General features: G+C 42.4%; 2 protein-coding genes and 1 long non-coding RNA gene across 4 annotated transcripts; 1 reads left to right on the top strand and 2 right to left on the bottom strand.

The window, feature by feature from the left end:
- Positions 1 to 360: 360 nt before the first annotated feature.
- On the bottom strand, positions 361 to 4,022 carry rab5if (RAB5 interacting factor). Its single transcript, XM_063881728.1, has 4 exons — positions 3,714 to 4,022; positions 2,823 to 2,926; positions 2,592 to 2,721; positions 361 to 1,812 (listed from the first exon to the last, which is right to left on the bottom strand). Exons 1-4 carry the CDS (start codon positions 3,819 to 3,821, stop codon positions 1,771 to 1,773), a joined length of 384 nt encoding a protein of 127 aa, XP_063737798.1. The 5' UTR covers positions 3,822 to 4,022; the 3' UTR covers positions 361 to 1,770.
- A 1,072-nt stretch (positions 4,023 to 5,094) lies between these two features.
- Positions 5,095 to 10,743, bottom strand: LOC134863296 (uncharacterized). The gene is made up of 2 exons (XR_010165655.1): positions 10,680 to 10,743; positions 5,095 to 6,512 (listed from the first exon to the last, which is right to left on the bottom strand). It is a non-coding gene; the product is annotated as an uncharacterized LOC134863296 (long non-coding RNA).
- zhx3b (zinc fingers and homeoboxes 3b) lies at positions 10,345 to 23,048 on the top strand. Of its 2 annotated transcripts, none has more exons than XM_063881710.1 (7): positions 10,345 to 10,596; positions 16,574 to 17,456; positions 17,554 to 17,658; positions 17,743 to 19,209; positions 19,518 to 20,246; positions 20,913 to 21,189; positions 21,884 to 23,048. In XM_063881710.1, exons 2-7 carry the CDS (start codon positions 16,725 to 16,727, stop codon positions 21,892 to 21,894), a joined length of 3,321 nt encoding a protein of 1,106 aa, XP_063737780.1. In that variant the 5' UTR covers positions 10,345 to 10,596; positions 16,574 to 16,724; the 3' UTR covers positions 21,895 to 23,048. The 2 variants fall into 2 exon arrangements, with proteins under 2 accessions (XP_063737780.1, XP_063737789.1); XM_063881719.1 differs by lacking the exon at positions 10,345 to 10,596 and adding an exon at positions 14,433 to 14,743.
- The last annotated feature ends 277 nt before the right edge of the window (positions 23,049 to 23,325 follow it).

Raw genomic sequence — 23,325 nt, 5'->3', positions numbered from 1 at the left:
AAATATGAAGCAACTGATGCAAGGTAAAAGTTGCTGCTTACCTTAATGCAACATTAAAAATGCATACACAAGTGATGAGCCAAAACTTTTGCTGTGACCAACTGTCAGCCAGTGAGTACTTTTTACTTTTGATACTTCACAATTGGTTGTTGCATTGTTTGTACTTCTGCAGTTTAGCTGTTTTAATTTGATTGTATAGTATTGCTACTAATATTCATGTAACATTTCTATTTGTTTTTTCAATTCTGCTAGAAATGGATTTCCAAAATACTGCAAAGCAGTAAACTGAAATAATCTTAAAATAAAACGTACACACTAAACCTGCTTATAGATTTCAATTTCAAAAAACACAAAACCATGTCTTTGAAAATGGAGGCCAAATAAAGCCCATGTTTAATGATTCCCAAAAGATTTGATCAGAAAATACAATCCTTTCAAACACCAGATGCGTATCTAATATAACATTATAATTTTAATAACTTTGCAAGAACTGTTTTTAAAAGTTCTTCACTATAAAATACTGAGAAATATGTTACATTAAACAAGATATAACATAAGTACAAATAAATCTGTTTAATACAAGGTGGATTTGACAAAACGGACATTGTACAGAATTTACAGACAAATTTAAATTAATTTCAAACAGGTAAGACTTTGATCTGGAAGCTACAAGTGAGAACAATAAAATGTAAATTAAGTTTACTCTCCTAACTAATGCCATTAATAAATGACATCTAGATATAAGAACAGTTAGTCATGGCAGTGCACAGACCAGTTTTTAGCTTAAATCTGTGAACATTTGCATCTGAAAACAGCATGCATGTTTCCTCTTTGCTTTGAGGAAATCATTTGGATGGACAGATTAGTTTTTAGTTCCTGACCTTAGCAACAGCATATTGATACTACTGGCAGATACAGTCATCGAGATTGAATATCAGATGTGTATCTTACCAGCCGGCATATGGTTTTGATGTTATAATTAGAACGAGTGAGATTTCAGCTGTGTGGTTGGCTAAGACCTTTCACATTTGTTGGACACCAGACCTTTTAGAGAAAATGACTATTGACAGATTTTATTCAAAAATGCTACGTTTATATCGAGTGAGCAAAAAAAAAAGACAAAACATAATTTTGGAGTGAAATTTAAGAGATGGTATTTAACAGTGAAACCACTAGAACAATTCTTTACTGGTAGTTACATCCAATATGATGTGTTTTGTCCCTAAATTTAACAAAAGTTAACAATTCACACTGTTGGATTGACTGATCCTTAATAAATATATGACAACAATTTTTGTCAGCAACTGGGATGAAACACATACTGCTTATACTGTATAGTCTAAAATATGCGTTCATGTCTTCTAAAGCAGGAGACAGGCCTATAGTAAACCTAGAAAGGAATTGCTATTCTGATTCACATCAAGGCAATCTTCCATCGCACATTGAATTGCAACCGATCTCAGCTGACCTTTTCGGTAGTGTGTTGAAAGAGATGATGACATGAAATTAAGAAGGAAATATAAACATGTGGGAAGTGTGATAAAGGCTGCCTTGAAAAGGAACCCCTGAATTAGACAGATGTACATGTTTTGTTCATCAAGCTGTTCTTTCAGGATCCTGTTAATCAAACTAGGATTCCCATGATGCACTGCACACTGAAAAAGTCATATTGTATGTAGGAGCATTGAGGACCCTCAAGCCATGGGGTTCCTCTCTCTTGGCAATTTACTTCAACAGAAATGTTCATATTTAGTGTCTTGTGGATCCGTCTCATTCAAAATGTAGTGCTGTGTAAAAGATTATCCACACCACCTGGTAAAGAAAAAGGAGGAACAAATTAGAGACAAACTGTCAAATTAAACTTAAGATTGAGACAGGTCATATCAGTTAGCACAGGGTACTCATTACAAGCTGACTAGTTATAACTGACTAAGGCAAAAACAAACTGACTGAGCAGAACTCCTAAAAAATAAATATAAGAATTTGGTGTTAAAATGAGAATTAAGATCTAATGTCAGAGATCATTTAAGGCATTGCATAAACAGCATCTGTTTTATTATGCTGTATATCCTAAATAATATTTGTTTTAATTTATACTATTTTTTATTCAACATACTTTATTGTAGATCACTTTTTTTAATAATTTATCATTATTATTACAACTGTTGTTAAGGGGCCTATTGAGATTTCGTTTATTTTAACATATTTTCTCAGTGGTGTTCTCTGCATGTTACAGAAGAAGTAAATCACAGAGCATTAAGCGTCACTAATTACACTTTGTTATTTTCAAACCATACATTAAAGAACCTAAAAATATACAAAAATGAAACCAGAATAAGTGATTTATTAAATTATAAAACAAAAATAACTAAAGCATAATATGCCAATGCACTTTGTTAACCCTCTCCGCCCAGTGCTGAAATGCTACACAACTGAATCTGACATAAAACATGAATGAACTGTTACTACATAGTATATTTGCCTTTACACCATTTACTCTGTGAACACAGAGGAACTATTGGCCCATATTTTGAACCTTTTATTCTAAAGAAAGCCATAAAGCCAACAAGTCTTTCAATATGCATACCCACCAGAAACAAAGCAAAAGATGTCATGAAACCTTCTTTGGTAAGTTCCCACGTGCCCCCATACTCTTCCTCATCAACCTGCTGAAAGCTGCTGAAGTATACATACAGGACGCCAGCGTTGATGATGCAGAATCTGACAAGACAAACACATGAACATGTTAACTTTTCTATGTTTTCTTTGGTTCAATGAGATATGGTGAAGCAACTACAATGCTCAGGTAAAGATACACTTACATGGCTATTCCCAGGAATCCTTTCAACGGTGCGACACCCCATATCACACCAAGGATTATTGCAATAATTTGACGTAGCCAGTAAATCACGTCTAAAAATTCATCCTGTAAAACAAAAATAAAGAAACTTAATTTAGAGAACAAATAAACCATACAAACTTTATAAAAAACATTGCATAATGTATTGCTTTGGCTAAAACAGCAAAATGCATCAGCAATCTTTTGCCAAAGTCTGTTTCTCCATCAATAAGTGTCACCCATTGGCTTAGGACTTCATTACGGTTAACTGAGGTTATGGTTGGATGGTTATACGATGACTGTTGGGGTTTGAGTTAAAGGTAGGTCTAGGTAACATTTAGGGAGACAAACACTGACACAAAAAACGTGTGATATTCAATATTAATAATTTAATTAATGAGCCAATAAACCAAATAGCAATTGACTAGAAGCAATTGTGTTATTGAGTTATCCAGAGCTGCAGCTGCTACAATTTAGTATAACTAATTACATGTTTTGTTAGATGCAACACTAGGCTATTTTAAAGCAAATTTATGAGTGAGAGGATATAATGAAAAATAAGTTAAAATTATTATGTTGATACCATCAAAGCAAACGTGTATGAAGTAATACATCTCAGTGGTTTTTTTCGACTTCAAGACAAGTAGTTTTATTATGAACAAAGCCCACAACCCTTAAGAAAATTAACGTCAGGCCTAGCATTATTTATTTTCCAAGTGACAGCCAAACCACATAATCCATAAAGCTAGCATGCTGGCTAGCTCCAGATAGCCGTCTTTATGAACACCTGACAAGAAATCAGGTACATTTGATAACTTTATTGCAACTAATAGCGACAACATAACAACTGAGCCACATTTTAAAGCTGTCTGACCTTCTCCTCCCAGACGGCAGTACTGTTGAAGGCTTTGCTCCATGTGGGCTGCTTTACACCCCCATTCTGCAGATGACTTTCTTCTTTCCGCTTTAAATTGCTCGTCATTCTTTGCTGTTTCCTTCGGCTGTAAACGTCAAAATGTTAGAATCCAAATCCGAGGACACTTCAGGCTAGATAAAAGTCTCCAGCCCAGACTAGGGGAAGAAAGTACTGTGAAATATTAGAAGGTATTAAGGCAATGTACGCTACGCTGATCTGACAGATTTCGGTCTGGAACTAAAAAAGGCCATCTGAGCATGCGCAAAGTAGTTTGACCTCGGCCTACAACAGCCAATGAGAGAGTGCGACGTTTCTGCACTGTTCGTGGCAAACACTGCTTACAATCTGCAGCGACACTGAGTGGTCAAGATGTGTAAATGCGTTCAATTTCCACTGATCCATTTCAGTACTGTCAACGCAGGTTGTGTAAGGTAATACTTTTATGTCCCCCCCCTTCATGACTCTTTTCGTCATTTATTTGATGTCTGTACCCATTCAAACAACTATTGGACTTACATTGGCTACTGCACTGCTACTTCTTAGTTAGACCACCTATTACTGTAACAACAATCTGTAAATACATTTTTGCAATATATAATTTAAAAACCGTTATCTAACACTACATGTTACACGTATTTTATTTTATAAATACTGCAGCTACTTACTGAATGTGTACTTGTGTAAACTAATGTTTATTTGAAATATTATGTGCATGCCTTTTGTCTAATTGTGTCTTAATTCTTTCATCTCTATCTATACTTTGCAGTAACAATGCAATGTCCCCTCTGTGGGATGACTAAAATAATTCTGATTGAGACGTTACATTATCTCATCAACTTGGGTGACTCATAAGGTTTTGGGTTATATCACAGAGATTTGTATCTATAAATGTAGTGTCTTAACAGTGAAGTTGGTCACTTATTATCACATTCACAAGGCCTCATTTTTTCTCATGTTGTTCTTCAGACATTCAAGTACTTAAAAACTTAAAAATGTAAAGACATTTCATCTTTCCTGAGAAACATTTAAGTAGTCTACTATACTGCTCACTTTATTGTTAGTAAAGTATGGCACAAATGTTCATAATATGTTCATTAATTAGTGTGTTAGGCAAAATAAAAGCATATTGTTTTCACATTACATCATCTGATTTAGGATAAAAGAAACACAAAGTGTGTATGCTGTATTTTTTTAATATTTTTTTTTACTGTAAGTCACATTTTAACACATAAATAAAAGAATATATACAAAAATAAATAATTCAAACTAATGGTGCCAAATCGAGAGATGATGCATTGATAGTCAAAGAGACAAAGAAAAAAAGACAGAAGGGACAAAATCATTTTAGCATTTATGTCTTTTTATTTAACAAATCAATCTTCTATTGAGTAATTGTTGAATTTTATAATCAATGCAGCTTATGTAAATTTCTCAAAATAATTATAATAAGGAAGGGCTTTAAAATCAATTGGCTACAACCCAAAGCAACTTTATATTCATATTTAGAGAACATTGACGTAAACATCAACCACCCGTGAACAACTATAGTGGTTTCACTGTCAGTAGTAAAAATGGCTTGCTTTTCTTTCAGTAATTCTCTCTACTGTCCAGCAGAGGGCTTCCTTCATGAAGGTGATCTTCACTGCAGTTGGTGAAAGCCATATCTAGCCACAGTACATCCTCTCCTGATCAACACTCTGATTTGAGATAACCATGATTGTTATACTACCTGATAAACTGGTATGAATGTAGAAATGTGGCCAATAATGTTCTAATAATGCTTCACTAAGTGGTTCTAACATAGCCCTGGTCCTAAAATCATTGGGACAAATACATCATAACTGAACTCAGAGTGATAAGATATGATGGTAGGAGGACATGCCACGAAGAATTGTATTTTAAACACAGATAATTAGAAACAATTATACAAGGATGGAAACAAATAGGCTTTTGCCTTTTACGATCAGTGTTCTCTTACTCCCAAATGTTCTCTGATGATATTTTAATATATATTTCTCATGGATTTATCTGTATTGATGACTGATGGAATATGCTAAAAATCTGTGTAGTTATGAATACATTTTTGAATCCTCCACATATGAGAACCATTCGGGGAATTTCAGTTTCTGTTTTAAGTCTTAAAATTGACCTACGAAGCATCTTTACTAAATGAGTCATTCAGGAAGATGTGGGGGATGTGTGAACATCTTAATTTGAGTCTCATTGCATGGCTGCATAATAAACACAGCATAATGGAAATTCAATAAAGAAAAATGATATGATAAGTGAAAAGCTCTATCTGTTGTACTAGTTCCTTTGAGAATCAGTGGAAGGTAACCACATGTGCTCTTACTAACTGAATACCTTTTTTTTTTAGATCTACTTGTAGACCCACAGTTGAAGGTCTTTAACTATCTCCAACTATATTTTATGTGAATGCAGACAGTAAATATTTTTGAACAAGTTTACATCTCCATGACCCAGTAGGAGAAGACACGTTTATTGTGAAAAGCTTATCTTACTGTAAACCCAGGTGTTAGTTTGTTAGGTTTTTTTGTGTGCATGTACTTCAACAGATTACTTGTAATATTAAGTCAAGTAACAGTGGTGAATATTTTGTTTACTGGCATGAATAGGGAGACCGGGGCTTGTTGTCACACGGGTAAGTTGTCACACTGCAATCATCTTCTTCACCAAAGGGGGAAGCTAAAAAGTGGAATACTAGTTGTCTTCCTCTACATGGTCAGGTCTCATGTCCTGTGTGAGAAGACACCAACACATTGTAAGTTGAGATGAGCACCAATTAACCATTTTCCACAACCTGAAGTAAAACATATTAACTTTGTGTATTTAAAATTAAGCTTCCTTCAGATAAAAATCCTAGCAGTGATACATGTGGACTTGTTAGAGAAGAGATTAAGGTATCCTGTCATACCTCAGTCATTGCTCTGTGTTAAGCTAACTTTGAGCTAGAGCTAGCATCAGCAAACAGGGTAGTTTGGGGCAACTTGTCTCAGTCATCTGGGGGTTAGTTGTCACATGTGACAAGTTACCCCAGACTAACAACTTTCAAAAATGATTTGAATAAACAAAGACAGTCTGCTTATCAGCAGTTGTCATCATGACATTTTGACTTTATTTTTACAGAAAAAAAAGAGTGACTTAAAGTTGAGGAGAAAGTGAGAAGACATGGTCAGGAATTACAAAAGAAAAACAACATGGCAGTGCAGCGCCTGACGTGATGCTGAGGGCAGTCAGACAGGTGACCCTAGCTAAAAAGTCAATCAGGAGTACAGCAAAGGATTTTAATGTCAACTACCGTACCTTGGCTCGGTACTGCAAGACGTTCACCGCAGCTGAAATACAGAGTCAGACAGCTGTCCCAACTACGGTGGTTGGGTACAAATCACCACGGCAGGTTTTTAGTACAGAGATGGAACTACAGCTTGACAAATATATTAAGAGATCATCTGACATCTATTTTGGTTTGTCCCCATCTGAGGTGAGAAAGCTGGCATATGAATTTGCAGTGGCATAGGGCCTGAAATTTCCTCAAGCTTGGTCTGACAAAGAAAAAGCCAGCGCTGAATGGTTTACAGGCTTCCTAAAGCGGCACCCTTCACTCTCACTCAGAAAACCAGAAGCAACTAGCCTTGCCAGAGCAAGTGCCTTTAACAAGGAGAATGTTAAGTCTTTTTTTTGACAATCTGGGGAAAGTGTTAATCAGAGATTCCCTGGGACCAGGAGATATCTGGAACATGGATGAAACTGGCGTGACAACGGTACAGAAACCAGACCGATTGGTAACCAGGCGTGGGTTCAAGCAGGTGGGGTCACTGACATCTGGGGAAAGGGGTACCCTGGTGACCCTTGCCTGCGCAGTCTCAGCCACAGGGAACACTATCCCCGCCTACTTTATATTTCCTCGGGTGCACATTCGTGATCGCTTCATCAACAATGGGCCACCTCGCAGCAAAGGTGGAGCAAATCCGACAGGGTGGATGAAAGAGCAACAGTTTGTCAATTTCTTCCATCATTTTGTGGAGCATGCCAAGTGTTCAAAGGAGAAGCCCTGCTTGCTCATCCTTGACAACCACTGCTCACACCTCTCCATTGATGGGCTGAATTTTGCCAAAGAAAATGGCATAATCATGTTGTCCTTCCCACCCCACTGCTCGCACAGGCTGCAGCCTTTGGACAGAAGTGTTTATGTGCCGCTTAAAAAGCATGTGAACTCTGTTTCAGATTCCTGGATGAGGAACAACCCAGGTAAAACACCCAGCATCTATGACATCCCTGGGATTATAGCCACTGCTTATCCTCTGGCTGCAACCCCTCTTAATATCCAGGCTGGCTTTCGGGCGACAGGGATTCAGCCTTACAACAGAGATGTGTTCTTGGAGACAGAATTAGCTCCTTCCTATGTCTGAGATCGCCATCTACCAAGCCCAAGCACTAACCCAGCCATTACACGCTCCGAAACTGAGCCATCTTTTCCAGGCCCCAGTACTAACCCATCCAGCACCAACCCAACCATTTCAGGACCCAGCACTGACCAAGCTGCTCCAGGCCCAAGCAAGCCAGCCACCTCCACCACCACATTAACTCCAGAGGATATTAGGCCTTGCCCAAAAGCTGGTCCAAGAAAACAAGTTAACCAGCAGAGAAAAAAGAGAGAAACTGCTATTCTCACCGACACACCCGTGAAGGAGGCACTTGAAGCTGAAAGGCAGGTACAAAGGAAAAAAAGACTATTCGAAAATAAAGGCAAGGCAACCAAATCCAAAATACCAAAGAAGCAAAGCACAGGGAAGAATCAGAGGGCAGGTAAAAAAAGAAAAACTCCAGATGACTCCTCATCGGAAGAAGATGAGAACCTGTGTCTGGTCTGTGTAGAGCCATTTGGAAACAGCTGCCCAGGAGAAACCTGGGTGCAGTGCATAATATGCAAAGGATGGACCCACGAAGAATGCACCCCTGGCAAATCAGTGTACGTATGTCAGAACTGCGACCCAGATGAGGAGTCTGACTAGTGAGGTCAGGTTTTGTTTGAGATTTTATGACTGGATGTTCCAGGACTGACTGAGGTCAGGTTTTGTTTTAGTTTTTTGAATAGATCTTCCAGGATTAGTTTGGGACTAGTTTAATGTTGCATAATGTTTTATGTCAAGGTTTATTCACATTCAAGTAAAAAAATAACAAGAATAATGTTGTCCTTGTTTTATTAATTGCAAAATCCAGTGTAAAAATCTTACCCCATATAGTGTGGCAACGTACCAGTTGGCGGGGCAACTTGTCACATGTTCACAATCTCTATTTGATTGCTTATAACTCTGCACTGACACAAGATATGAACATGATATGGATACAAAATATATACCTGAGACTTTGGTCTTTAAGATAAGATACTCTGCATAACTTTAGTGTAACTGAATTATACACTATAGTGTGGCCCTATTTTTGAGGGGCCCAGTGTCAACATCAGGTTGTAGCACCTTTATCAATTTAGTTGATATGGTCGTGGATTTTTCAAAACATTAAGTTTTGTTTCATCACAGAAAAGCTAACACAGAATGACTGCAGAAATAGGAGGCTGCCATAGCCTAAAGATGAAGATGGAAACTTGCAGATGTGTAAAGTTACTTAGTACATTTACTCAAGTACTGTACTTACAGTAAGTACAATTTTGAGATACTTGTACTTAACTTGAGTATTTGCATTTTTTGCTACTCTGTACTTCTACTCCACGACAATTCATAGGTAAATTGTGTACTATATACTCCACTAAATTTATTTAATCCCTTTAGTTAGTTATGATTATTGATGCAAAATGTAATCATAAATGAAAACACTTAAATAAGACTTCAGTTACACCTTGAGTAAATTCACAATCTACCTTGCAGTATACAAAGTAGTTCAAATTAGCTGCACCTTTAGCAGCTTTGATAAAGACAATAATACATCAATAATTATAATCAAAACATATATTATTCTGAAATGGACCAATGTACATAATGAGTACTTTTACTATGGTACTTTGAGTATGTTTTGAGGCTAAAACATTTGTACTTTTATTTGAGTAACATTTTGATTGCAGGACTTTTACCTGTAACAGAGTATTCCTACACTCTGGGCACTTGTACTTTTACTCAAGTACAATATCTGAATACTTCTCCCACCTTTCCTAAAGATGATAATGGCAACTTGTATACTGAACATAAGGATGGGCAGTCATTTATATTTAGATACATGTTATTATTTTGTATGTTTTTCTATATGATTTACTGCAGTTTTTTAGAATAGTTGAGGTGTGATGAATTAACTTTTGAGACACTGTAGCCATTATATCTCTTTAAGAGCGGTCACCTGGAGAGGGACAGGTGTGAGTTTTTGTAACATGACGTCTCACCGGGACAGGGGAATCTTTTGTCGCTTTGTAAAACTTGACCAGGACCCCCACGTATTGTTGGGTCAAAGTCAGGCGAGAGGTTTGACTCACTTCTGCTCACTGCACAGTGGAGCTCGAGCTCTCACGCCAACTCCACCGTCAGTGACGTCTGCGTCACGTGTGCGTCTCTTCCCTCCGTACGTCCGTCGTATTTTCCTCCCCTCCACTGCCTGCTTTAACACTGAGAGCCACTCGAAATAAACAAGCGTTGTAGGGACCGGCCTGGCTCCAGTGTCACGTTTATCACCAGCCTATGGACAGAGGGGCTTATACCTCTAAGTTGCCATCAGTGAAGCCCAAACCTCCCGTCAGTTTCTGCCTCCACTGAGCCCATATCATTGTAAACTTTTTTCTAAAACCTGCGCTGCATACACTGAGCTCCGACAAAGCGAGGTGAGTGTGGTTTTAATATACACATTTACGCAAGTGTTTCACCTTTCCCAAAACTTGTGCGGGCTATAATAGTGCAGCCTTACCTTTGCGGGCTGCGCTTTGCCTCAGCATTGCTGGCCAGCTGCATGTCGCCTGCTTAAAATGGCGACAGCGGGGGGAGAGAGAGTAGTTTTTTGGGCTGGGGGCTTGCCTTTTCCTCAACTGTGAATTGGTTACAATGTTTAAAACCTATAACGCAGACAAGCCTGTTAAGTTGTGCGCTCACTCCGCCTAACTTGAGCGAGAGATGAACACGCATCATTTTCGCTAATGTTTGACGCCGCTGCGCTCTGGGACTAGCGTTACATTACAGACACTATGCCATTTAACACAATTCCGCTATTTCCTCATGTTTTGAAAACATGTATTGTTTATATGAGAAACTGTTAGATGTTTTCGCTTTACATTAAATTCAGACATTTCATATTTTCGGGTTAAATTCCCTTTTTTTCAGTCTGTGCCATTTGTGAAGTTTGAAATCATGTCATCAGTTATGACTTGAGATGTATTTGTTCAGAGTTGCTTTATAAAAATTGTGCAAGTGATTAACTATGATTTACCCACGAGCTTATTATAAAACCTCTATGTTTCTGTTTTTATCATTTAAAAGTGTAATTTTAACAGCAAGGATACACACTTTTCATTAAGTATAATAACTTAATGCTTGTTGCCTACCAGTCTGCAAGTTGTTGCCTTGGATATGTATCATGTCCGTGTTGTCATGAGTGTGTGACTCCAGGGATTAGAGCAAAGCTTTTCCAGACAGCTCGTTTATGTCTGATGTCCACGTGAGTCCCCAGCATAGACAGGCAGCTTAATCCACCTATATATTTATCACTCAGTGGTACACCTCTCAGCGTTAGAAGGTCAGCTCTCACACTATGGCTGATTAAATAGTTAATTTGGCTTTGTAGGTGTTTTATGTCAATAAGTAGAAAAGTCAGCTATTTATGTTGTCAATATTATTGTTATTACCAAGCTCCTTCTTGCTGTGGGGATGCTTGAGCTGTACATCTAAATCCCCCCCCCCCCTTCTCTTTCTCCCATTCTGTCCCTCAGTTTGGGAAAGGGTGAGCTGCTTTCTATGAATGGATTAATCATTCCAACGTTTATGGAAATTGTATTTTGGCCTTGCACTTTTGTTCATCATGAGAATCTTTCATGTCTGTTCAAATTTGCTTTTTAAACATCTTACAACAATTTAAAAATAAATAGTTATTCTGTATGCTTGTCCTTGACTTTTAATCAGAGAATTTCTTCTCCTCTCTGTGTTAACCCACAATTTACTTCCAGATCTCTACCAACTTTGACAAGAAAAATATATTGTCAGATGCGACTCTAGAGCCTTTTCTCTTTGTGGGGGAGCAGTATGATCCACTCACACGTCCAGACACAGCAAGCAGGTTTGGGTCAGCAGCAGCAGTAGCAGCCTCTTGCTCTGCTTGGCTGGTTAACAGCTTGGGATGTCAGCCATTTTAGGTTGGACAGCACAGAGCATGTTGCTCCGCCATTTTTCTCTCCCTCCCCTCTCAGCAACCCAGTTTAAAGCCTGCACTGGCAGTGGCCACAGTATTGCAAGCGTTTGCAACCCACACAGCCATCCGCTCCCTGACCTGAGAGCAGCCCAAGTGGGACTCAGGAGCAGATGGAATGACACCATAGGACACGGTCATTGAGGTTTCCTTACCGTTGCCACTATTGTATTGAGGATGAAATGGTAGTGGTAATAAGTTCAGACCTACAAAACATGTACACGTTGAAGGTTGTGAGCGTGATCCAGCGTCAGCAGATTCACAAGTGTGTGTGAAAACCCTGTTGATTGATAAGAGGAGTAATATTGGATCCATGTCTTTTTAAGGTGGGAGTTTAATCAGTAGCTGTCAAAATATGTGTGTTTTGGGAGTGAAGAAAACATGGCGAATGATTTCTCTTCTGGTATAAGGGAGAAAAAGCAACGGTTTAGGAGCATAGACTCGTAGATGGCAAAGGGTTTTGGTGTATACTTTATAATTAGCCTGGTGGCTCACACTTGAGGATAGAGGTGGTGCCTCAGTCGTCTCTGAAAGAGATTCCAGCCCTGTTTATGTATCCATGCCTCTGTTGCCTACAGTGAATACAGAAGCCCTGCATGCCTCAGGCCGTGGAGGCCAAACACGGGAGCCACAGAGAGCAAGGGCAGTATGTCTGGACAGGGACTTAGATTTAAACAGGAAGAGACGCCATTAGCTCAGGCCAATAGCATGCCCAGGCGACGGCGACCACACCTAGCAGGGAGACATCAACACCGCCTGAGGTAGGCACTGAAATAGGAGCAGGGCAGGGACTCGCCAAATACCACTCACAGGGGTGTTTGGAACAAACACGTTGGGGACTGGATGCATAAGAAATGTGTGTGCGCCTAGGTTTGAGTAACCATGTGTGTGTGTGTGTTTACTCACACGCATGTGCTTTACAGAAATGAGCTGGTGGGAGAGAGAGGGGGGGTAGGAGGTGGTTGCCATGGGGACAGTAACACACCAGTGGCGCTGCCGACCTGTCTCCCTGGGCCAAACTTGCTAAGAGAGGGAGGAGAAGAAGAAACCGAGGGAGGGAGGGAAGGGGTGCAGAGATGGTTGGAGAGGGAGGGGGAGTTAGGGTAAAGAGACAGGGGAAGAGGGAGAAAAAAAGACAAGTGTGAGCAAACAAGGAAAAGACTGCCTGTGTTGTACACCTAGAGAGCATTGGTTACACGTGTAAACACATCAACATTACACCTGTGTTCTCAGCTAGGTGAGGGGTTAGCTTACTGCTACGCTAAGCAGCCAAGCTGTAGGATTTCTAGAGTGTGCTATCATTGGCCTGAGCCCAGGCCTAGACGAGAGTCAGTAAGTCAAGAACATCGCTTTTGTGTGTCACCGGGAGATCTCTGACTCTCAAACGCAGAAAAAATGGCAGCCTCACTACCTCGGTAAACAAGCCTCAAACACAGGCATGCATGCAGCCACCCCCGCACGCCACATACACACAAACGCGAGTACACTTGCTCCACCCGCCCACCCCCACCTCCCCTTCTCTCCACACTCAATCTCACAGGAAACCCACACATGCAAATGCTGACATGCATAACAGACACAAACCCGCCTTCACCACATGGTCAGTGTATGTGTAGCTTTCAAATGAAAGTGTCTGGCCGATGTGCTCATGCTTGTGAGTCAACAGCGTCTGTCTGAGCCCGGCATTGCTGAGACATGAGCTGCCCATGTCGACTCGCCGATAATAGCTCAGCCTGCATTGTCCATTGTTTCTGTCTTCACCTGTGAGGCCTGAGGGTCTGCGCTGGTAACTCGCCTTGTGAGACTCAAGTTTTATCTGCAAATGTGTTCACATGGTTTCATTTCATAATCGGTTGCGTTTGTAGCGCTGTCTTTCCGAGTAACCGCCTCATGATTTAATACTTTGGGATACCTTTTTATGTCTTTACTTTTAGATTGAGTAATTGTTGAGCGTGACCCACTGAAACGCATGTGTGTGCACATACACACACTCAAGCTGAACTTCAGGTTGTGTCCACTGGCTGAAGAGCTCGGGTTGGAACATTCCAGGCTTTGCAGTGCAGCGAGGAGGGAGGAAGGGAGGGAGGGAGGGAAGGACTGTGTGATTGTAGTTTGGAGCAAGAAGGGGGCGTTGAAGATCGGGGGTTAGCAGGGCGGGGTGGTGTTGGCTGGTTGGAGGGGGGTATCAGGAAGGAGAAATTCCTCGCTGAAACACCTCAGTGCTTCCTCCAGGACAGTTAACACCCCTCCTTCCCTTGCCTCCTCACCCCAAAACTGGCTGCCCATCCCCCACCGTCCTCTCCTCTCGCTTGCCCCCCCACACCCAACAGAACCACGTGATGGATGGCTGAGACTGCCCTCCCATAAGCCTTTGTGTCGGTCATGTGACCGGCCTGCCTTGGCAGAGCGGTGCCCCCTGATGCAGAACTGAATGGCAGGGCAGCAGGAGGGGTTACTCTCTCTGAGGCATGCTTGGGGAACAAGGGGCATCACGTTCCCCCCACAGTAGCACACCCTCTCTACCCCTCACTTTCAGATCCATAAAGTCAAACTGAGATAAAGATAACAAACCGCATGTAAGTCCAATTTAAGTTTTCCTCACATGCTTGATACAGCACCTCGGTATTGATTAATTATTTGTGGTATTGAGTACAAAACATTTGAAAGGTAGACTGTTAATAAACTGCACATGAAGTTGGTAAAAGTCGTCGACTTTAACTGAGGTTGGCTTTGGACTGCAGGAAAGTATACCTTCGCTCTGTAAGTGTGTGAAAGGGCATCCGTCACACCCCAGGCCTGTGACGGTTAACTGGGCTCTGAGCTAATGTACCATGTCCTTTATGTAAAGCTGTGTGTGTGTGTGTGTGTGTGTGTGTGTGTGTGTGTGTGTGTGTGTGTGTGTGTGTGTGTGTGTGTGTGTGTGTGTGTGTGTGTGTGTGTGTGTGTGTGTGTGTGTGTGTGTGTGTGTGTGTGTGTGTGTGTGTGTGTGTGTGTGTGTGTGTGTGTGTGTGTGTGTGTGTGTGTGTGTGTGTGTGTGTGTGTGTGTGTGTGTGTGTGTGTGTGTGTGTGTGTGTGTGTGTGTGTGTGTGTGTGTGTGTGTGTGTGTGTGTGTGTGTGTGTGTGTGTGTGTGTGTGTGTGTGTGTGTGTGTGTGTGTGTGTGTGTGTGTGTGTGTGTGTGTGTGTGTGTGTGTGTGTGTGTGATAAAAAGAGAACCTGAACCTTTGATTGGTTGTGTTGTTAATTGTATGATGACACTAACGTGTAGTGTGCTGCTCACCTGAACGCGACATGGTGCTGCTGCAGCCTTACTGTGCATCAACAGGTTAGTCTGAAACAAGTCCCTCTCAAGTTTAAACAATCTTTCATAGGACTACTCTATTTCGGAAGAGCAGGATTATTTTAAATTTGGGCGGCCTAACAGAAAAGCTGCATTTGGTTTGGATCTGTTGGTGAAGTGCATAGGCAAAGGGAGGGGCTGGACTTTGAAAGGTTTTAGGGTTTTCCTGTTCAACGTCTTGTAGCTGCTGAACTTTTGTGAGCTTTTGCTGCTCTGTGCGTGAGGTGTCATGTCAGAGCAGAGTGATTGAGAGAGTAATTGCCCTAGAGCTGTCCTCCAATTCTGCATCACTACCTCTCTGTCAGAGGGAGGGGAAGACTCCTCTACAGGAAGCTTCACCATTTTCTAAAGGGGGACAAAGGATCAAGGGGTGATGTGAGAATTTGAAGATTCCCATTCACACTTACGCCGGTCTATGGTTTGAATCTGTGCTAGTGTTGGACGAGAACACCATTTCCTTGAGGAACATCTGTTGATGCACCCACTGACACAATCATCAAGTAGACTCTCTATCGTAAGCAACTCATTCACATTCAAGTGACAGTGTCTGTGGAAGTCTTTATAAAAGGTGACCAGTGAAGTTACAGAGGCTTTGGATAAAAAAAAAATACAGACTGCTCTCTCTGTGGGGGTGTGTCTGAACGAGGGGAAGTGAGGCAGAGTTGTGTGGGGGAGGGGAAAGAAGGGTAGGACAGGAGCTATCCTAAAAAAGCCTTCAGTGAAGGAGCAGACTGAGGTTGTTTGAATGCCCTCATAGAAGAGATAGCCTTGAGTTTCATGGGAGTTGAGGACAGGACTAGATTTTTTTTTTATTTGAAGACCTTGAATTAACACCCTAGTTTTTAAAAGGCTTCGGCTGAATCTTAACACCAGCGCTTATTATTACCTGTTTTGCTGATGTTTTACCTGGAAAAATCCAGAGGTTCATGATTTTCTTCCTGCTGAGGAACCTGAGTGGCGTAAGATATCCCATCTAATGTCATCTCCTCTCCGTCATTTGTAATTTTATGCCACAAACCAAACCATTACTCGTTCTAAAACGTGTTATTCTCTCTCTTTTATTTCAAGGTTCCCTCATTGAAGTTGCAGTGGGAACCACAAGTGGACCTATGGACATGTCCCGCTGTCCTCTTTCCCCCATGCCTGGTCTATAGTCAGCCCGTATTCTCACTCTCATCCTGCTCGCAGCCATTTGAAGAGCCCCCCCTGTGGTCGCACAATGGCCAGCAAGAGGAAGTCTACTATCCCCTGTATGATCCCCAGCAAGATCATACGCCCGACAGATGAGGTTGACCGTGACTCTCCAGACTTTCACCGTCAATCCAGGATTTCTGGAGGTGGCAGACATAGCCCTCCCGACTCAGGAGAGTCTTTCAAACCAGAGGCGGGGGACACCATCACGGACAGTGCTGGCACTTACACCTGTAAACCTTGTAACTTTGAAACCCATGACCTTAACTTGTTCTTGGATCACGTGTACTCTGGGCACCCAGACTTCCGTGCGGACCCCAGCTTTTTTTGTGTGAGCTGCAGGGTCTCAGCTCCCAAGTTTGAGGGGCTGGCCCTGCATAATGCCAGGGTTCACCCTAGCACATTGAACACAACTCTGCAGCTGAGGAAGAAGGACAGGAGGGTTGTGGTGGAGCAGACTCTGCTAACTGGGGCAGAAACAGGGAAAGATAGCGAGATCTCCATCACCAAAACCCCGATGATTAGGATGCTGAAGGGCAAATCGGAGTCCAAACGGATAGTGGTGTCTCACCCTATCTCTGATGAGCCTTCCTCAGACTCCTCTTCTAGAGAGACTGAGAGAAAAGATCCTCCTGCAGTCACAGTCACCCATGTTCCCACCATCGTCCACAACGGGACCACCAAAGTCACTCTGCCTTCAGCAATCCAGATAGTCAACGGCTCAGGAGCTTTACCAATGCTCAAGACTCCCATCACACAGGTAGGGGGTCATTTGGCTGTTATGGAAAATTTGGATTATAATTGACTTGTATTCGATAATAAAAACATGAAATACATTTAAAATATTTTCCCTACAGGTGGTCTCAGTGGTTCAAAACAGAAGCTACCATCAATCTGCACCAATCACAGCCTTCTCAAATATTTCCTCGGCTTCGTATGCAACCTCCAAAAATCTCCCCAAGGTAACTGTTTTGATGACTTTTTTGTGTCCCAGTTGGATGAATTTAATGAAATACTGAATAACACTTTAATCTTCCTCCTCCCAGGTGATGATTCCTTTGAGCAGCATCCCTACCTACAGTGCCTCCATGGACTCCTCTTCCTTCTTAAAGACCTCCTTCAGTAAGTTTCCCTACCCCACAAAGGCAGAGCTCTGCTACCTGACTGTGGTCACAAAGTTCCCCGAAGAGCAGATCAAGATCTGGTTCACGGCCCAGAGACTCAAACAAGGTATCAGCTGGTCTCCTGAGGAGATAGAGGAGGCCAGGAGGAAGATGTTCAACACCATCATACAGACTGCACCGGCCAGCTCGCAGAACCACACCCAGAGTCACCAAACCTCAGCACAACACACATTCACAGTCCTGCCTGCCTCGCTGGGGGCCACAGGGATCCCTCACATCCTGCATGGCTCTCTTGTCAGCCAAGGAGGGGTCATCGTCACACAGCCTGTCATGGCAAATGGTATCCAGGTTAGCAGCACTCCGCTGGCCCTGGCTGTCACACCGAAGCCCCAGGCAGCAGCTCGCCCCATGATGCAGGCCCGTCCTGCTGCCGCTCTGGTGGCAGACAAGGGCGTCAGCATGGTGGTGGGGACGGTGGGCAGCAGTAACACTGGGAGCAACATCATTAGCAGCAGTAATAGCAGTAGGAGTGGCAGAGGGGGCACAAGCAGTGTGATTACTAGCAGTCAGGCGAGTGTCATCAACCTTAGTATAGGGGGCAGCAATGCTAGGGCTAGCAGTGTCAATGGTAAACAAAGCAGTGCAAACAACAATAACAAGAGCACTAGTAATGTCCCCAGCTATGTTAATGCTAAGAACACTGATTTCAGTAAAGCAAACAAGACCAACGCTGTGAAGAGTGACAACAAAGGGTCCACAGAAAGCAGCAGAACGGGCAGTGAGGGACAAAAGAGCAACGACAGCAGCTTTAAAAAGGACACGCATGAGGTCGACCCCACCACCAGCGACTCCCCAACCATCAAAATGGAGGAGGCGTCTTCCCCCGTCTCAAAGTCTCCCTCCCCCACACCTGCATCTCGGCTGTCTGTGAACCCGTTCCTGGACCCCAGCTTCTACAAGGGCAAAAAGTCTCAGGAGCAGCTCAACCATCTGAAGGACAGTTTCCAGGTCTGCCAGTTTCCCGACCAGGAGGAGGTCGACCGGCTCATCGCTCTGACCGGGCTCACAGTACGAGAAGTCCGCAAGTGGTTCAGTGACCGGCGCTACCACTTCCGCAACCTCAAAGGCTCCCGCTCCAGCACAGGGGGGCAGAGTAAGGCTGGCACTGGGGCGGCAGCGGGGAGCGCTTCAAGTACGGCAGCCCAACCTATGGATCTGTCTGAGAGTAGCAGCAACTCCGGCTCAAAGACTCCCCAGCACAGCTCGGCACCCCTGAGCCCGACTGCATCACAGACTCCAACCTCTCCCACCACACCTTCCCGTAGACTCCCCAGACCTCCTTCTCCAGATTTCACTGCTATCCGCTACAAGGAGAGAGAACCTCATCAGGTGAGGCTATTGGTGTGTAATAAACCATAGGGATTAAATGCTGGGAGGCTGACCATGGCTTTTAATGGGACCAATCAGTAATGCTGAAACTGACTTTTAATTTAAAAATGAAATGCTTTCTTTTATTATAATAAAGGGAAATTCAACTTATTTCAAAATGTCAAAGTCTGTTACAGGTTTTTTTTCAGGAGTGCTATCGCATAAAGTTTTAAAACGTATAAACGTCTCTAGACAAGTGCCTTGTGAATAATCTAAAATTATGCTGATTATCCTTCTTGCTAAACCTTTTCCATTCCTGTCTTGTTCAGTTAAAAGCTCTAGAGGCCAGTTTTTGCCAGGACTCAGACCCGACCGGCGAGGAAGTGGACAGATTGCGATCTGAGACAAAGATGACCAGGAGGGAGATCCATGGCTGGTTCTCTGACAGGAGGAAGAGGATGGCAGCCGAGAAAAAGAAAGAGGAGGCTGAGCGGGTGATGAGAGAGGAGGAGGGGGAAGTGGAAGTTGATGGGGAGGAGAGACAGAAAGAGGACAGCTCAGGAGAATTGAAAGTGAACCCTATTAAAATCAATCTGAAGATGCTAAAGGTGACCGAGGCCAATGGCAAGGCAGAGGGTGAAGGGTTGGATAGCCCGCTTCACTCCAGCAGCACACCTGCATCCTCCCCAGGACTCACTCCATCCTCCACCCCCAAACCATCCCAACCCTCCACCCCAACACACAAACCATCCAACTCCCCAAAACCCACAGCCCTACGAGGTAAGAAGACCGCCGAGCAGCTGCAACTGCTCAAACAAGTGTACGCCCGCACCCAGTGGCCCAGTGCCACGCAGTACGATGAACTGATCTCCAGCACCGGGCTGCCCCGACCAGAGGTGGTGCGCTGGTTTGGGGACTGCCGCTACGTGCAGAAAAACGGCCAGCTGAAGTGGCTGGAGGCTTACCAGACCATGGCTCTGGAAGAGGACCTCCAGAAAGGGAACATAGAGATCCTGGAGGCCCACCGCGAAACCTACGGCAGCCTGGAGGAGTCACAGGTAAGGAGACAACAAATAGTGTTAACACATTTAGAATGGAACAGCAAGAATGATACTGCTTTGATAAAAGATACGACAGAACATTTTACAGTCTTCACACATCTTACCTTTAGCTAACGGCTCTGTGGGACAACATTTACTTCTTATTAGGAAACTAGTTGCTCCGGAAGATGTCTCCTGTTGACACTGTTCTTTTGCACATTAACTGCTTCAAAACCAGTTCGGGTATTCTGCGAGAGATATTTTAGGCTTAATGCAAATGATAGTGATAATGATAATGATAATTCACAGTGAATTTAGTGAATACTCCCTAATTGTATTTCTGTGTATCTCTGTAGGCGGCGTCATCTTCCGATAATGGAAAAATCTTTTTTTTCCCATCTTTTTTTTAATGGGATTTGATTTCACATGATTATTTGCTTTCTGAAAATAAACCAAATCATAAAAAATGTAATTAAAAGATAACTTTTGATTATAGGCAACGTTTTTAGCGCCTTGTTTAATTGTCTTATTATGCTTTTGGATGCAGTTTTTTAGCATTTACTGTCAAACTGTAAAGGTCACTTGTGGTCACGGTGGTCACTACGTTAAAAATGACAAGCGTTAATGTTGTTTTTAAAAATGTATCCCCCCAGTCTTTTAACACAGACTATTATTTCTGCACAGTTGCAGGAACTAGCTCAGGCTAGTGGTTTAACAGCAGACTTGGTACGACATTGGTTTTCCACCACGACGTCTTTGCCTCTGGTGGAACAGACGGCTGCTGCTCATGAGACGGAACCAAAAGCAGTTGAAGCAGACGCTGAGCCACGAACAACAGGATCCTCCCCCCCGGAGCCGCAGCCAGGAGGAGGGACGGAGGAGAAAATGGAGCAGTCGGTGTGTGGTGTCGCAACAGAAACAGAGGAGGCCAGCACGGACGAGACTGTGAATCCCACTAAAGGTAGTCTTCGTGTCCGCAGCAATCTTTAGTGTGATACATACAGTCATAGAGTCCTTACGATTCAACAAGCAGAGTATAACACTTTTTACATTTAATAGATTCATCTGGAAAAAATAAAAGTAGTTTCACAAATGGCATTCACAAGCCAACCTTTCAAAATCTTTACATATTTAATTTGCTGTCAAATCCTACAAAGAAAGCAACAAACCAAACTGGACAATAGTTAATAACTGAAACGATTGTCAGAAAAGCTGCAGATTATTTGTTGTTTCGATGGACCATCTGTGATTAATCGACTGTTTAGCCACCATGGAGAATTAATATTGACTCGACAAGCCTCCTCTATTCATTACCGCACAGACTATCTTTTCTACATTTCCAACCTCTTTCCTTCAAGACATACTACGGGTAACTATTTAGGCTTTATTACGAGTTAATAATAAATGAGGTTGTCCAATTGTGATGTGAAAATCTGATAGAGCTAGGTAGACAAGTTATAAAAAGGTAGATGAATCATAACCATAACATGGATAATTGTCTAAGGTGAAACATGGAAACACACAATGTTCATAATTAATACCGAGGCATGTGGTTTCTGCCAGCAGTACACTGTGTATGAATACGAAACATTTATTCTCGTCCTAGAGCATGTTGTCAGGGCGATGGATTTCTAATTTCTTTTTTGTTACTACAGGAACAGATTGAAGAGGCTTTTTTTTCTGAGGATGGAGTTCACAGCGCAGGTGGTCTTTGTGTCGGTAGTCTGAGGAAAAGACGGCAGATGTGCTTGTAACGGGATCACTGGACAGAAATGGACCCTGGAGCCATCCCCACCCATCCCTCTCTCACACCCCTAGAGGTAGGCATGACCTCCCCCACTACATGAGATGGACACTAAAGCCACTAACCCCACCCCCCTCCCTTTATCCACCCACTCCCTGCCCTCCTCCTGCTGAATCCACCCCTCCGCTAGACAGACCTTCTCCAATATCCTCCCGTCCGCCATTTTCCCCTCTGAAGGAAGTTCCAGTAGAGACTGAAGTGCAGGAGTGGAAGGAGGGGCCAACGATTTTCTACCATTTTTGTTCCGCCTGCCTGCTGTGACGGGAGAAAGGAAGGGGAAAAAATGTGGTTTTAGAGGGAGAGAAGGGAGAAGTGTGGTGGGACCTCAGCAGATGTTGATAAGGAGCATGGGGCGGGTTAAGTTTTGGACAGTCATTGACCAAATGAACCCTCAGACATGGATCAAAAGAGTGTTAACAGCCTGTTCATAGTTTGTTTGGGGGTACGAAAAAAACTGCTCAGCTCTTAGCCACAGGGTGCTTGCCTTTAAAGGCCTCAAAGTAGATCAAATGACTGTTTCCATTGTGCCATCTTCATACTTCCTTTCCCCAACAACCTGCACTCATACACTTTGTCTTCAGGCTTGCAGCTTACTTTAAATGTGCTAGCTAGGCTGTTCATAGTGTAAATGTGGAACTCGGCATTGACTCTCATTTCATCTTTTTTAGACATTTTTTTTGTTTTACTTTTCATATCTAGAACATTAAATTGTCCAGTTTGGTGAAAAGAACATTTTTTGAATTCCGTTATCCTAAGAGGGCAAGCACCCTGTTATGTTTGAACAAAAATGCGACACATTAGTAGACTATATGGAAACTGGTTTGTGCTGTAGCATCGAGTGCTTCTTTACGTCACTCACGTGAACGTACATTTGTTTTTAATGGGGCTTTCCTATGAAATAAAATTGACTGTAAAATAACTGAACACTCACCAGAGTTCCACACTTAGGCTTGATGTATAATTTTTACAGATGTTATTTGCAAAATAAACAGAATGTAATAAATGCGTCTTCAAGACTCTTCCTCATAGTGTACAATAACTAATAATGCTTTCGTTATGAGGGGGCCAACAAAATGCCTTTTGTCTAAGGCTGGTACTAACAGTAATATCTGTCTTGATAACTTGTGAAACATCAGAAACTTGGCCTGAGGAATTAAAATGCATTGAGGATGATTTGTAGCAAGTGTGGCTCCTTGACCTTGAAGCTCAAGGTGACATCTATAAAGTTGCTCGATTTGTCCAACATTGAAACACATAGTAAAACCACAAGAAAATAACAAATCCTTAAAATCA

This window comes from Eleginops maclovinus, chromosome 1, assembly GCF_036324505.1.
Source record: "Eleginops maclovinus isolate JMC-PN-2008 ecotype Puerto Natales chromosome 1, JC_Emac_rtc_rv5, whole genome shotgun sequence".
Lineage (NCBI taxonomy): Eukaryota > Metazoa > Chordata > Actinopteri > Perciformes > Eleginopidae > Eleginops > Eleginops maclovinus.
The sequence above is the reverse complement of the archived record's forward strand: the minus strand, read 5'-3'. Positions and strand labels throughout refer to the sequence as shown.